The sequence below is a fragment of the Lolium rigidum genome, chromosome 4, assembly GCF_022539505.1.
Source record: "Lolium rigidum isolate FL_2022 chromosome 4, APGP_CSIRO_Lrig_0.1, whole genome shotgun sequence".
Taxonomy (NCBI): Eukaryota; Viridiplantae; Streptophyta; class Magnoliopsida; order Poales; family Poaceae; genus Lolium; species Lolium rigidum.
This window is the reverse complement of record NC_061511.1, coordinates 97,067,642-97,079,613: the sequence shown is the minus strand read 5'-3', so window position 1 is coordinate 97,079,613 and position 11,972 is coordinate 97,067,642. Positions and strand designations below refer to the sequence as shown.

General features: G+C 45.3%; 1 protein-coding gene across 1 annotated transcript; it reads left to right on the top strand.

Moving 5' to 3' along the window:
• Positions 1-311: 311 nt before the first annotated feature.
• Positions 312-2,192, top strand: LOC124650353 (protein FAR1-RELATED SEQUENCE 5-like). Its single transcript, XM_047189887.1, has 3 exons — positions 312-402; positions 922-1,769; positions 1,873-2,192. Exons 2-3 carry the CDS (start codon positions 945-947, stop codon positions 2,041-2,043), a joined length of 996 nt encoding a protein of 331 aa, XP_047045843.1. The 5' UTR covers positions 312-402; positions 922-944; the 3' UTR covers positions 2,044-2,192.
• The last annotated feature ends 9,780 nt before the right edge of the window (positions 2,193-11,972 follow it).

Here is an 11,972-nt window from a genome sequence, read left to right as displayed (position 1 = left end):
GCTAATAATGATCCAAGGCAAAAAGGAGAGAAAGTCATCCCTGTCCCCAGGCGCGCATGTTCCGGTTCGGCCGAATAAATCGAGCGGGGAAAAAACGCGGGCTTGGCGCCACCGCCGCTGCCGATCCCGGCGGACGCCGAGCGCCCCGCTGCCGACCCGCCGCCGCTGAGCGCCGCCGAGCGCCGCCGCTGCCGATCCCGGCTCGGCCGAGCGCCCCGCTGCCGATCCCGCCGCGGCCGAGCGCACCCGCCGCCGAGCGCCGCCGCTGCCGATCCCGCCGCCGCCGCTGCCCGCCGCGGAGCTCCCCCGCCACGGAGGAGACTCACCACCGCGCCGTCGCCGTGGAGGAGAGGCGGCACCGCGCCGCCATTAAACCGGGCCATCGCGGAGGAACTGTATCAGGTTCCCCTCGTATTTTTTTTTTTAGATTCTTTTGCTGCTGTTCTTTGAGCAATTTGATGGAATTGGTAGTTGGCCTCTGGTCCATATTAATGTATTCAAGTGAAATGCAAACTAGGTTTATACTGCTAGTTATCTTAATGACTTGTGTCTCAATCAATCATCAGCTTGTGGATTATACATGTAATTTTTTTTTACGATTGATCAACCATTATGAACAGAACTCATCACCAATCTATCAGTATAGGTCATTGTATCACAAAGCGGATAACATGAAATCAAGATTAGGTAAGCTGAAGTGGTTGCAGTTAGTAGAGAAGTCATGCACTCCGTATATCAGTTTATTTATTCCAATTATATTAGAACAAAATCAGTGCAATTGTTCAAAGATACTAGTGAATGCAACACCAAAGTTGGGGACTTTGTTGCTGTTTTGTTTTGTTTTAAGTTAGTTGGTGAATGCAACAGCAAGCTATTTAAGTGAGAGCTTCAACAATGCATTGAAAAATCATTTGAAATCAGGTTTTCATATTCTCCGATTCTTGATGCATTTTGAGAGGACAATGGTAGTAAAAAGAAGAGCTGAAGTAGAATCTGAATTCGATGCAATAAAGTATATACCAATAATTAAGATGAAGACTCCTATGTTGGTGGAAGCAAGCAAAGTATACACTCCGATTATTTTTGAGGCTTTCCAAGGTGAGTATGAAAGATCAACGGCTGCATGTTGTAGAGCATTGGATGGAAATAACAGATTTGCTGTCGCTATTGCGAGGTTGCATGGAGAATTACAGTTTGAGGAGGAGCGCATGGTGATAGGTGATCCTTTGACCAAAACGGTTTCATGTAGTTGCGGGATGTTCAATAGGACAGGAATCTTGTGTGCCCATGGTCTAAAAGTGCTTGATTTGATGAACATAAAGACATTGCCGGCACATTATGTCTTGAAAAGGTGGACTAGAGAAGCTCGCAATGGAAGTATACAAGATAGAGAAGGAAACACCGTGCTAGAAAATCCAAAAATGGAAGCTGAACTTCGATACAAGGATTTGTCTCATAAATTTCACAAAATAGCACAACAGGCAGCCATCTCTCCACAATGTTGTTTTCTATTGGATAATGCACTTGATTCTGTTGCTCCGCATATACATGATTTACTCAATGCATCCACTAGTGCCATGAATGAACTATGTAAAGACAAAGAGAATGTTGACCCAAATGTGCAGCAAGTAGATGAGATGCTTAGATCTGCATGGCTGAAGAAAAAAGAGGTTCCGTCAAAGAACTTAAGGAGAAAGAAAACTTGGTTGGACAAGTTACTCAAGGGGAAGCACAGAGTAACTAAAGGACCAACAAAACAGGGAGAGAAGGTATGTTGCAATTGGTACATGATATGTTCTTATTGCTCATTTGTAAACTAATTTCTTCATTAGCAATAACAAAAGAACTAATTACAGTAATTTTTGTTCTCAGCCACAAAAGAAGAAGGATGGTGTGCAAAAAAAGAAAAAAGATGGTGTGCAGCCTCAAGTAGGAGTGGAGAAGTATGACAACAACAAAGAAGTAAATTTGGTGCTTCAAGAGTGCAATAATATTACAAGCTTCACCCAACTCTTGACGGCTAACCTTGATAATCTGTTCTAGCATGAAACTTGTTACATATTATTTTGTACATGGTGCTGATGATGAATATTATCTGATCTAGCATGGAACTTATTAGATAGTATTTTGGACATAGTTAACTATAGTAGTATGGGGTTAACTATATTTTGTGACCTAAGTGTACAAGTGAAATGGCCGTTTCGTGGAGAATTTGAAATGGCCGTTTTGTGGCCTAATCTGTTCTGGTATGGGGTTACTATATTATTTTGTGGCCTAAGTGTACAAGCAAGTGGTACTGAATTTGTATTGTTAAATTACTGCTGTTTTACTGTTTAGAAATGTCTCAAAATTAACTTATGCGGTAAAGTATACTGTTTGTAGTACGTACTGTTCACAGTATACTATTTGTAGTACATATTATTCAGAAATATTGTTTTATGCAATGTTCAAAACTCTTAAGTAAATGTTTTGTGCTGTTTATACTGTTCAAAACGTTGAATTTGAAGCAATCTAAATTTCTGGGATCTTTTTGCCTTGGGTTATTCTGGGCCATTGGATGAGGATTGGAGGGCATCTAAGAGGGTGCATGTTCCAGCGTGACATGCTGTATGCATGTCACCTGATCCCTGTCCGTCCGTTGGTTGGTCCGTTCAAAGATGCATCCGCAGAGGCGCAGAGCAAAGCCTGCGACCGTGACGCCGCTGCCCTGCGTGGAACGCAACGCGACCAGCTGCCATAGCTCTCGAGCACCCCTCAGCTAGGCTAGTCGCCTTGACGTCCCAAGAAGATTTGATTTGACCCGACGAGTCGTCCGAGACCGAGAGATCGGCCACGGGGCCCCGCCTGTCGCCGGCCGGAGCACGCGTCGTCGGGCATAACAGAATCCGCGTCACCGGCCCAGCCACGGCGCGTCACCTCGTCCTTATTTTGCGCGCGAGGGCAGGACGGGGATTTCGCCTGCGCCGCCCGAGCCCAACCACACCCACACCGCCGCTCGGCTTTGGTCGGGGACGTGGGCCCCACAGCTGGGGCTGCGTTGCACTCTTCCCCGATTTCCGTCCGGTTCTAGCATGAAACTTGTTACATATTATTTTGTACATGGTGCTGATGATGAATATTATCTGATCTAGCATGGAACTTATTAGATAGTATTTTGGACATAGTTAACTATAGTAGTATGGGGTTAACTATATTTTGTGACCTAAGTGTACAAGTGAAATGGCCGTTTCGTGGAGAATTTGAAATGGCCGTTTTGTGGCCTAATCTGTTCCGGTATGGGGTTACTATATTATTTTGTGGCCTAAGTGTACAAGCAAGTGGTACTGAATTTGTATTGTTAAATTACTCGCTGTTTTACTGTTTAGAAATGTCTCAAAATTAACTTATGCGGTAAAGTATACTGTTTGTAGTACGTACTGTTCACAGTATACTATTTGTAGTACATATTATTCAGAAATATTGTTTTATGCAATGTTCAAAACTCTTAAGTAAATGTTTTGTGCTGTTTATACTTGTTCAAAACGTTGAATTTGAAGCAATCTAAATTTCTGGGATCTTTTTGCCTTGGGTTATTCTGGGCCATTGGATGAGGATTGGAGGGCATCTAAGAGGGTGCATGTTCCAGCGTGACATGCTGTATGCATGTCACTTGATCCCTGTCCGTCCGTTGGTTGGTCCGTTCAAAGATGCATCCGCAGAGGCGCAGAGCAAAGCCTCGCGACCGTGACGCCGCCGCCTCGCGTGGAACGCAACGCGACCAGCTGCCATAGCTCTCGAGCACCCCTCAGCTAGGCTAGTCGCCTTGACGTCCCAAGAAGATTTGATTTGACCCGACGAGTCGTCCGAGACCGAGAGATCGGCCACGGGGCCCCGCCTGTCGCTGACTGGAGCACGCGTCGTCGGGCATAACAGAATCCGCGTCACCGGCCCAGCCACGGCGCGTCACCTCGTCCTTATTTTGCGCGCGAGGGCGGGACGGGGATTTCGCCTGCGCCGCCCGAGCCCAACCACACCCACACCGCCGCTCGGCTTTGGTCGGGGACGTGGGCCCCACAGCTGGGGCTGCGTTGCACTCTTCCCCCGATTTCCGTCCGGTTCTAGCATGAAACTTGTTACATATTATTTTGTACATGGTGCTGATGATGAATATTATCCGATCTAGCATGGAACTTATTAGATAGTATTTTGGACATAGTTAACTATAGTAGTATGGGGTTAACTATATTTTGTGACCTAAGTGTACAAGTGAAATGGCCGTTTCGTGGAGAATTTGAAATGGCCGTTTTGTGGCCTAATCTGTTCTGGTATGGGGTTACTATATTATTTTGTGGCCTAAGTGTACAAGCAAGTGGTACTGAATTTGTATTGTTAAATTACTGCTGTTTTACTGTTTAGAAATGTCTCAAAATTAACTTATGCGGTAAAGTATACTGTTTGTAGTACGTACTTGTTCACGGTATACTATTTGTAGTACATATTATTCAGAAATATTGTTTTATGCAATGTTCAAAACTCTTAAGTAAATGTTTTGTGCTGTTTATACTGTTCAAAACGTTGAATTTGAAGCAATCTAAATTTCTGGGATCTTTTTGCCTTGGGTTATTCCGGACCATTGGATGAGGATTGGAGGGCATCTAAGAGGGTGCATGTTCCAGCGTGACATGCTGTATGCATGTCACCTGATCCCTGTCTGTCCGTTGGTTGGTCCGTTCAAAGATGCATCCGCAGAGGCGCAGAGCAAAGCTCGCGACCGTGACGCCGCTGCCCTGCGTGGAACGCAACGCGACCAGCTGCCATAGCTCTCGAGCACCCCTCAGCTAGGCTAGTCGCCTTGACGTCCCAAGAAGATTTGATTTGACCCGACGAGTCGTCCGAGACCGAGAGATCGGCCACGGGGCCCCGCCTGTCGCTGACTGGAGCACGCGTCGTCGGGCATAACAGAATCCGCGTCACCGGCCCAGCCACGGCGCGTCACCTCGTCCTTATTTTGCGCGCGAGGGCAGGACGGGGATTTCGCCTGCGCCGCCCGAGCCCAACCACACCCACACCGCCGCTCGGCTTTGGTCGGGGACGTGGGCCCCACAGCTGGGGCTGCGTTGCACTCTTCCCCTGATTTCCGTCCAGTTCTAGCATGAAACTTGTTACATATTATTTTGTACATGGTGCTGATGATGAATATTATCCGATCTAGCATGGAACTTATTAGATAGTATTTTGGACATAGTTAACTATAGTAGTATGGGGTTAACTATATTTTGTGACCTAAGTGTACAAGTGAAATGGCCGTTTCGTGGAGAATTTGAAATGGCCGTTTTGTGGCCTAATCTGTTCCGGTATGGGGTTACTATATTATTTTGTGGCCTAAGTGTACAAGCAAGTGGTACTGAATTTGTATTGTTAAATTACTGCTGTTTTACTCGTTTAGAAATGTCTCAAAATTAACTTATGCGGTAAAGTATACTGTTTGTAGTACGTACTGTTCACAGTATACTATTTGTAGTACATATTATTCAGAAATATTGTTTTATGCAATGTTCAAAACTCTTAAGTAAATGTTTTGTGCTGTTTATACTGTTCAAAACGTTGAATTTGAAGCAATCTAAATTTCTGGGATCTTTTTGCCTTGGGTTATTCTGGGCCATTGGATGAGGATTGGAGGGCATCTAAGAGGGTGCATGTTCCAGCGTGACATGCTGTATGCATGTCACCTGATCCCTGTCCGTCCGTTGGTTGGTCCGTTCAAAGATGCATCCGCAGAGGCGCAGAGCAAAGCCTCGCGACCGTGACGCCGCTGCGCCTGCGTGGAACGCAACGCGACCAGCCTGCCATAGCTCTCGAGCACCCCTCGGCTAGGCTAGTCGCCTTGACGTCCCAAGAAGATTTGATTTGACCCGACGAGTCGTCCGAGACCGAGAGATCGGCCACGGGGCCCCGCCTGTCGCTGACTGGAGCACGCGTCGTCGGGCATAACAGAATCCGCGTCACCGGCCCAGCCACGGCGCGTCACCTCGTCCTTATTTTGCGCGCGAGGGCAGGACGGGGATTTCGCCTGCGCCGCCCGAGCCCAACCACACCCACACCGCCGCTCGGCTTTGGTCGGGGACGTGGGCCCCACAGCTGGGGCTGCGTTGCACTCTTCCCCTGATTTCCGTCCGGTTCTAGCATGAAACTTGTTACATATTATTTTGTACATGGTGCTGATGATGAATATTATCCGATCTAGCATGGAACTTATTAGATAGTATTTTGGACATAGTTAACTATAGTAGTATGGGGTTAACTATATTTTGTGACCTAAGTGTACAAGTGAAATGGCCGTTTCGTGGAGAATTTGAAATGGCCGTTTTGTGGCCTAATCTGTTCTGGTATGGGGTTACTATATTATTTTGTGGCCTAAGTGTACAAGCAAGTGGTACTGAATTTGTATTGTTAAATTACTGCTGTTTTACTGTTTAGAAATGTCTCAAAATTAACTTATGCGGTAAAGTATACTGTTTGTAGTACGTACTGTTCACAGTATACTATTTGTAGTACATATTATTCAGAAATATTGTTTTATGCAATGTTCAAAACTCTTAAGTAAATGTTTTGTGCTGTTTATACTGTTCAAAACGTTGAATTTGAAGCAATCTAAATTTCTGGGATCTTTTTGCCTTGGGTTATTCTGGGCCATTGGATGAGGATTGGAGGGCATCTAAGAGGGTGCATGTTCCAGCGTGACATGCTGTATGCATGTCACCTGATCCCTGTCCGTCCGTTGGTTGGTCCGTTCAAAGATGCATCCGCGAGGCGCGAGCAAAGCCTCGCGACCGTGACGCCGCCGCTCTGCGTGGAACGCAACGCGACCAGCCTGCCATAGCTCTCGAGCACCCCTCGCCTAGGCTAGTCGCCTTGACGTCCCAAGAAGATTTGATTTGACCCGACGAGTCGTCCGAGACCGAGAGATCGGCCACGGGGCCCCGCCTGTCGCTGACTGGAGCACGCGTCGTCGGGCATAACAGAATCCGCGTCACCGGCCCAGCCACGGCGCGTCACCTCGTCCTTATTTTGCGCGCGAGGGCAGGACGGGGATTTCGCCTGCGCCGCCCGAGCCCAACCACACCCACACCGCCGCTCGGCTTTGGTCGGGGACGTGGGCCCCACAGCTGGGGCTGCGTTGCACTCTTCCCCTGATTTCCGTCCAGTTCTAGCATGAAACTTGTTACATATTATTTTGTACATGGTGCTGATGATGAATATTATCTGATCTAGCATGGAACTTATTAGATAGTATTTTGGACATAGTTAACTATAGTAGTATGGGGTTAACTATATTTTGTGACCTAAGTGTACAAGTGAAATGGCCGTTTCGTGGAGAATTTGAAATGGCCGTTTTGTGGCCTAATCTGTTCTGGTATGGGGTTACTATATTATTTTGTGGCCTAAGTGTACAAGCAAGTGGTACTGAATTTGTATTGTTAAATTACTGCTGTTTTACTGTTTAGAAATGTCTCAAAATTAACTTATGCGGTAAAGTATACTGTTTGTAGTACGTACTGTTCACGATATACTATTTGTAGTACATATTATTCAGAAATATTGTTTTATGCAATGTTCAAAACTCTTAAGTAAATGTTTTGTGCTGTTTATACTTGTTCAAAACGTTGAATTTGAAGCAATCTAAATTTCTGGGATCTTTTTGCCTTGGGTTATTCTGGGCCATTGGATGAGGATTGGAGGGCATCTAAGAGGGTGCATGTTCCAGCGTGACATGCTGTATGCATGTCACCCGATCCCCGTCCGTCCGTTGGTTGGTCCGTTCAAAGATGCATCCGCGAGGCGCGAGCAAAGCCTCGCGACCGTGACGCCGCCGCCTCGCGTGGAACGCAACGCGACCGGCTGCCATAGCTCTCGAGCACCCTCAGCTAGGCTAGTCGCCTTGACGTCCCAAGAAGATTTGATTTGACCCGACGAGTCGTCCGAGACCGAGAGATCGGCCACGGGGCCCCGCCTGTCGCTGACTGGAGCACGCGTCGTCGGGCATAACAGAATCCGCGTCACCGGCCCAGCCACGGCGCGTCACCTCGTCCTTATTTTGCGCGCGAGGGCAGGACGGGGATTTCGCCGGCGCCGCCCGAGCCCAACCACACCCACACCGCCGCTCGGCTTTGGTCGGGGACGTGGGCCCCACAGCTGGGGCTGCGTTGCACTCTTCCCCTGATTTCCGTCCAGTTCTAGCATGAAACTTGTTACATATTATTTTGTACATGGTGCCGATGATGAATATTATCCGATCTAGCATGGAACTTATTAGATAGTATTTTGGACATAGTTAACTATAGTAGTATGGGGTTAACTATATTTTGTGACCTAAGTGTACAAGTGAAATGGCCGTTTCGTGGAGAATTTGAAATGGCCGTTTTGTGGCCTAATCTGTTCCGGTATGGGGTTACTATATTATTTTGTGGCCTAAGTGTACAAGCAAGTGGTACTGAATTTGTATTGTTAAATTACTCGCTGTTTTACTTGTTTAGAAATGTCTCAAAATTAACTTATGCGGTAAAGTATACTGTTTGTAGTACGTACTCGTTCACGAGTATACTATTTGTAGTACATATTATTCAGAAATATTGTTTTATGCAATGTTCAAAACTCTTAAGTAAATGTTTTGTGCTGTTTATACTTGTTCAAAACGTTGAATTTGAAGCAATCTAAATTTCTGGGATCTTTTTGCCTTGGGTTATTCTCGGGCCATTGGATGAGGATTGGAGGGCATCTAAGAGGGTGCATGTTCCAGGCGTGACATGCTGTATGCATGTCACCTGATCCCTGTCCGTCCGTTGGTTGGTCCGTTCAAAGATGCATCCGCAGAGGCGCAGAGCAAAGCCTGCGACCGTGACGCCGCTGCCCTGCGTGGAACGCAACGCGACCAGCTGCCATAGCTCTCGAGCACCCCTCAGCTAGGCTAGTCGCCTTGACGTCCCAAGAAGATTTGATTTGACCCGACGAGTCGTCCGAGACCGAGAGATCGGCCACGGGGCCCCGCCTGTCGCTGACTGGAGCACGCGTCGTCGGGCATAACAGAATCCGCGTCACCGGCCCAGCCACGGCGCGTCACCTCGTCCTTATTTTGCGCGCGAGGGCAGGACGGGGATTTCGCCTGCGCCGCCCGAGCCCAACCACACCCACACCGCCGCTCGGCTTTGGTCGGGGACGTGGGCCCCACAGCTGGGGCTGCGTTGCACTCTTCCCCTGATTTCCGTCCATGAAACAGACCCAGCATATTTCGTCTTCTACGGAAGCACTTCGAGGTTACACACAACCACATGATCGGCGGCAAATACCAGGGAGTACGACTAGAACTGCTTTGAAAAGTCATTTTGAACTTGGCAAACATAGTCTGCTTTTGGTTAGGCTATGAGCATCTCCATCGGTGCCTCCAAATAGGTGCCGGCATGAGCGCCAGCACTACCGTATAAGCTGTGGGTACAACATTCTCTATTTGGGATGATGTTCCCACACCGGCGCTCTTTATATGGCGGCCGACTAGCATCTTTTGAGCAGAAATTTAGTATCGGCGCCACCAATCGAAGTCCTTAACATAGGAATCCTTTTGGAAGTGCCGACATTTTTATGAAGCTCCAAAACATGCCCGTTTCTTAGGGAGCGCCCGTGCGGGCGCTTTCTCTCACTAGAATCCCAATAGAGCTAGGGAGCGTCGGTGGAGATGCTCTAACCGTCTAATTTGCTTGTGCACCCTTGTATACTCCCTCCTGCCTAAAATATACTAAGATATGAGCTATAATATAAATTTATTCAAAAGCTTACGTCTGCAATTTCAATAATATAGCCAACTGCTGACTATAACAAGATGTCATGTCATTTGTAGTCACCATATAACTAACATGTATAATAATTGGCTATAAAAATGAAGTACTACTTTACTAACATATGACCAACATTCACTCTCACAAGGTGCCTAGGAGCACTCACAAGAGCTAGCTATTGCATAAGACTAGTCATAGTGGGAAGTAACATAGAGTAGTAACATGCACATGTTACTACTCTATGTTACTACCTTCATAGTGGTTAGTAACATCAAAGTAGTATCATATATATCTTCATTAATTAGCTTATAGACTCATTGTATCTTGAGAAGTGTGATGTTACAGTAACTAGCTATGTTACTCTATCCTCCTTTCTTCTCATTAACTCACTGCCACATAAGCAAATTTGCTGAGTTGGACACTTAGTTACTAGTGAAGTTACTCCCACTATGAGTAGTCTAAGAGTCTACCGCCCTTCTCTCTTCCCTTCTCTCTCCTCCAAGTCATCTAAAATATATTATTTAATACTCCCTCCGTTTTGAAATAGTCTACATTCTATCTCCAAATTTTGTTCTGAAATACTCTACATTCTAGCTTTTAGTCAACAACAACACTGAAAACGAAGTGATTTTGCTATCTTTATTGGTTGTTGTTATTTTCAATGTAGCTTTGATTGGTTGTTCACATATCTAAGTAGTACTAATAAATGCAATTCTAGTTTATCTTATTTTTTCTAAAATGTAGACTAAATCAGAACGGAGGGAGTATCTTATAGTCAGCTGACTGGACTCTATTGTACTTGCTCTAAGGCTGGTCATAGTGGGGAGTAACTTAGACTAGTAACATATGCCATGTTACTAGTCTAGGTTACTACCTTTATAGTGGGTAGTAACTTATATGTGATGTCATGCATTGTATCATTTATTATGTTGTAGACTCATCTTGCCTTGAGGTGTGATGTTATGGTAACATAGCTAGTTACCACCTCACTCTCTTTCTTCATTTATTAACATAACATGTCACCAAAATATCTTGAGATGTGTGATGTTACTAGCTATGTTACTCCCACTATGAGCAATCTAAGACCTTGTACAATGGGTGACTCTTGGCATGGTATCATAGGCCATTTGGTGATGTGGCACCTTATTAATTGATGAAAGAGAGGGTTGTTATATCTTAGCTCAACCTTGCATGGAGTCATATGCAAAAAAAAAATCTAGTCCAATCACATGCATGCATTAGGCAAAAATCATTAAATGTAGATACAACTTAAAAAACAATGTATGTAAATGTTATTTCTTAAAACATATCATTACCTAGGATAATGTGCTAAGACATGATGCATTGTGAAAGGCTGAAGAGCAAATACAATAAATTCTAGTCAGCTGACTATAAGGATTAAAATACTAATATATTGTTATCTAATTAGAGGAGAGAGAAGAGGAGTGAGCTCTAAGATGCTCTAGTTGTTCGCATGCTTGCATGTGGGGTTGTCGGTGATATCGTTGATGAGTACATCCACATGAGGGAGACCACATTCTTGAGTCGAGATATAAGTTTTACAAAACTGTGGTTCAGGTATTTGGCAAATATTAACTAAGAGAACCAAATGCTTCCAACATTGTCGAATGGTTGCCGATCAGTGAATCAAGAGGATTGTTTTTGAAAGCATAGATTGCATTCATTAGAAGTGGAAGAACTGCCATTTTTCTTGGCAGGGCAATACTAAAAGACATGTTTAATGGGTTCACATTCATACTTGAGGCGTTGCATGACAATATCTTTGGATTTGACTTTTTTTGGTATTGCAGGTTCTCACAATAACATCAACGTACGAAACGGTCTCTAGTATTCTCTAAGCTTGTGTAAAGCAACTCTAGCTCCAATGGTTCACTATGAGATTAATAGCCATGCATACAGCAAGGGGCATTATATAGCTGATGATATATATCCTCTCTGGTCTAAATTTGTGAAGAAAAATCGCGAGCCTCCACAAGAAAAAAATCAGAGGTTTGCGAAAGAATAAGAGGCTTGTGGGAAGGATGTTAAATGGACATTTATGTGTGCTCAAATCTCTGTGGGAAATTGATTGGCACCCTGCTCGAACATGGAGTCATGAAACGATGTGGGAGGTGATTCTTGTGTGATCATGTACAACATAATAGT

What these genes read in the sequence shown, in the direction of transcription:
- LOC124650353 (XM_047189887.1), top strand. Translation starts at nt 945, where the DNA reads ATGCATTTTGAGAGGACAATGGTAGTAAAAAGAAGAGCTGAAGTAGAA. An exon ending in CAACAAAACAGGGAGAGAAG is followed by an intron (nt 1,770 to 1,872) that starts GTATGTTGCAAT and finishes TTTTGTTCTCAG; the next exon opens with CCACAAAAGAAGAAGGATGG.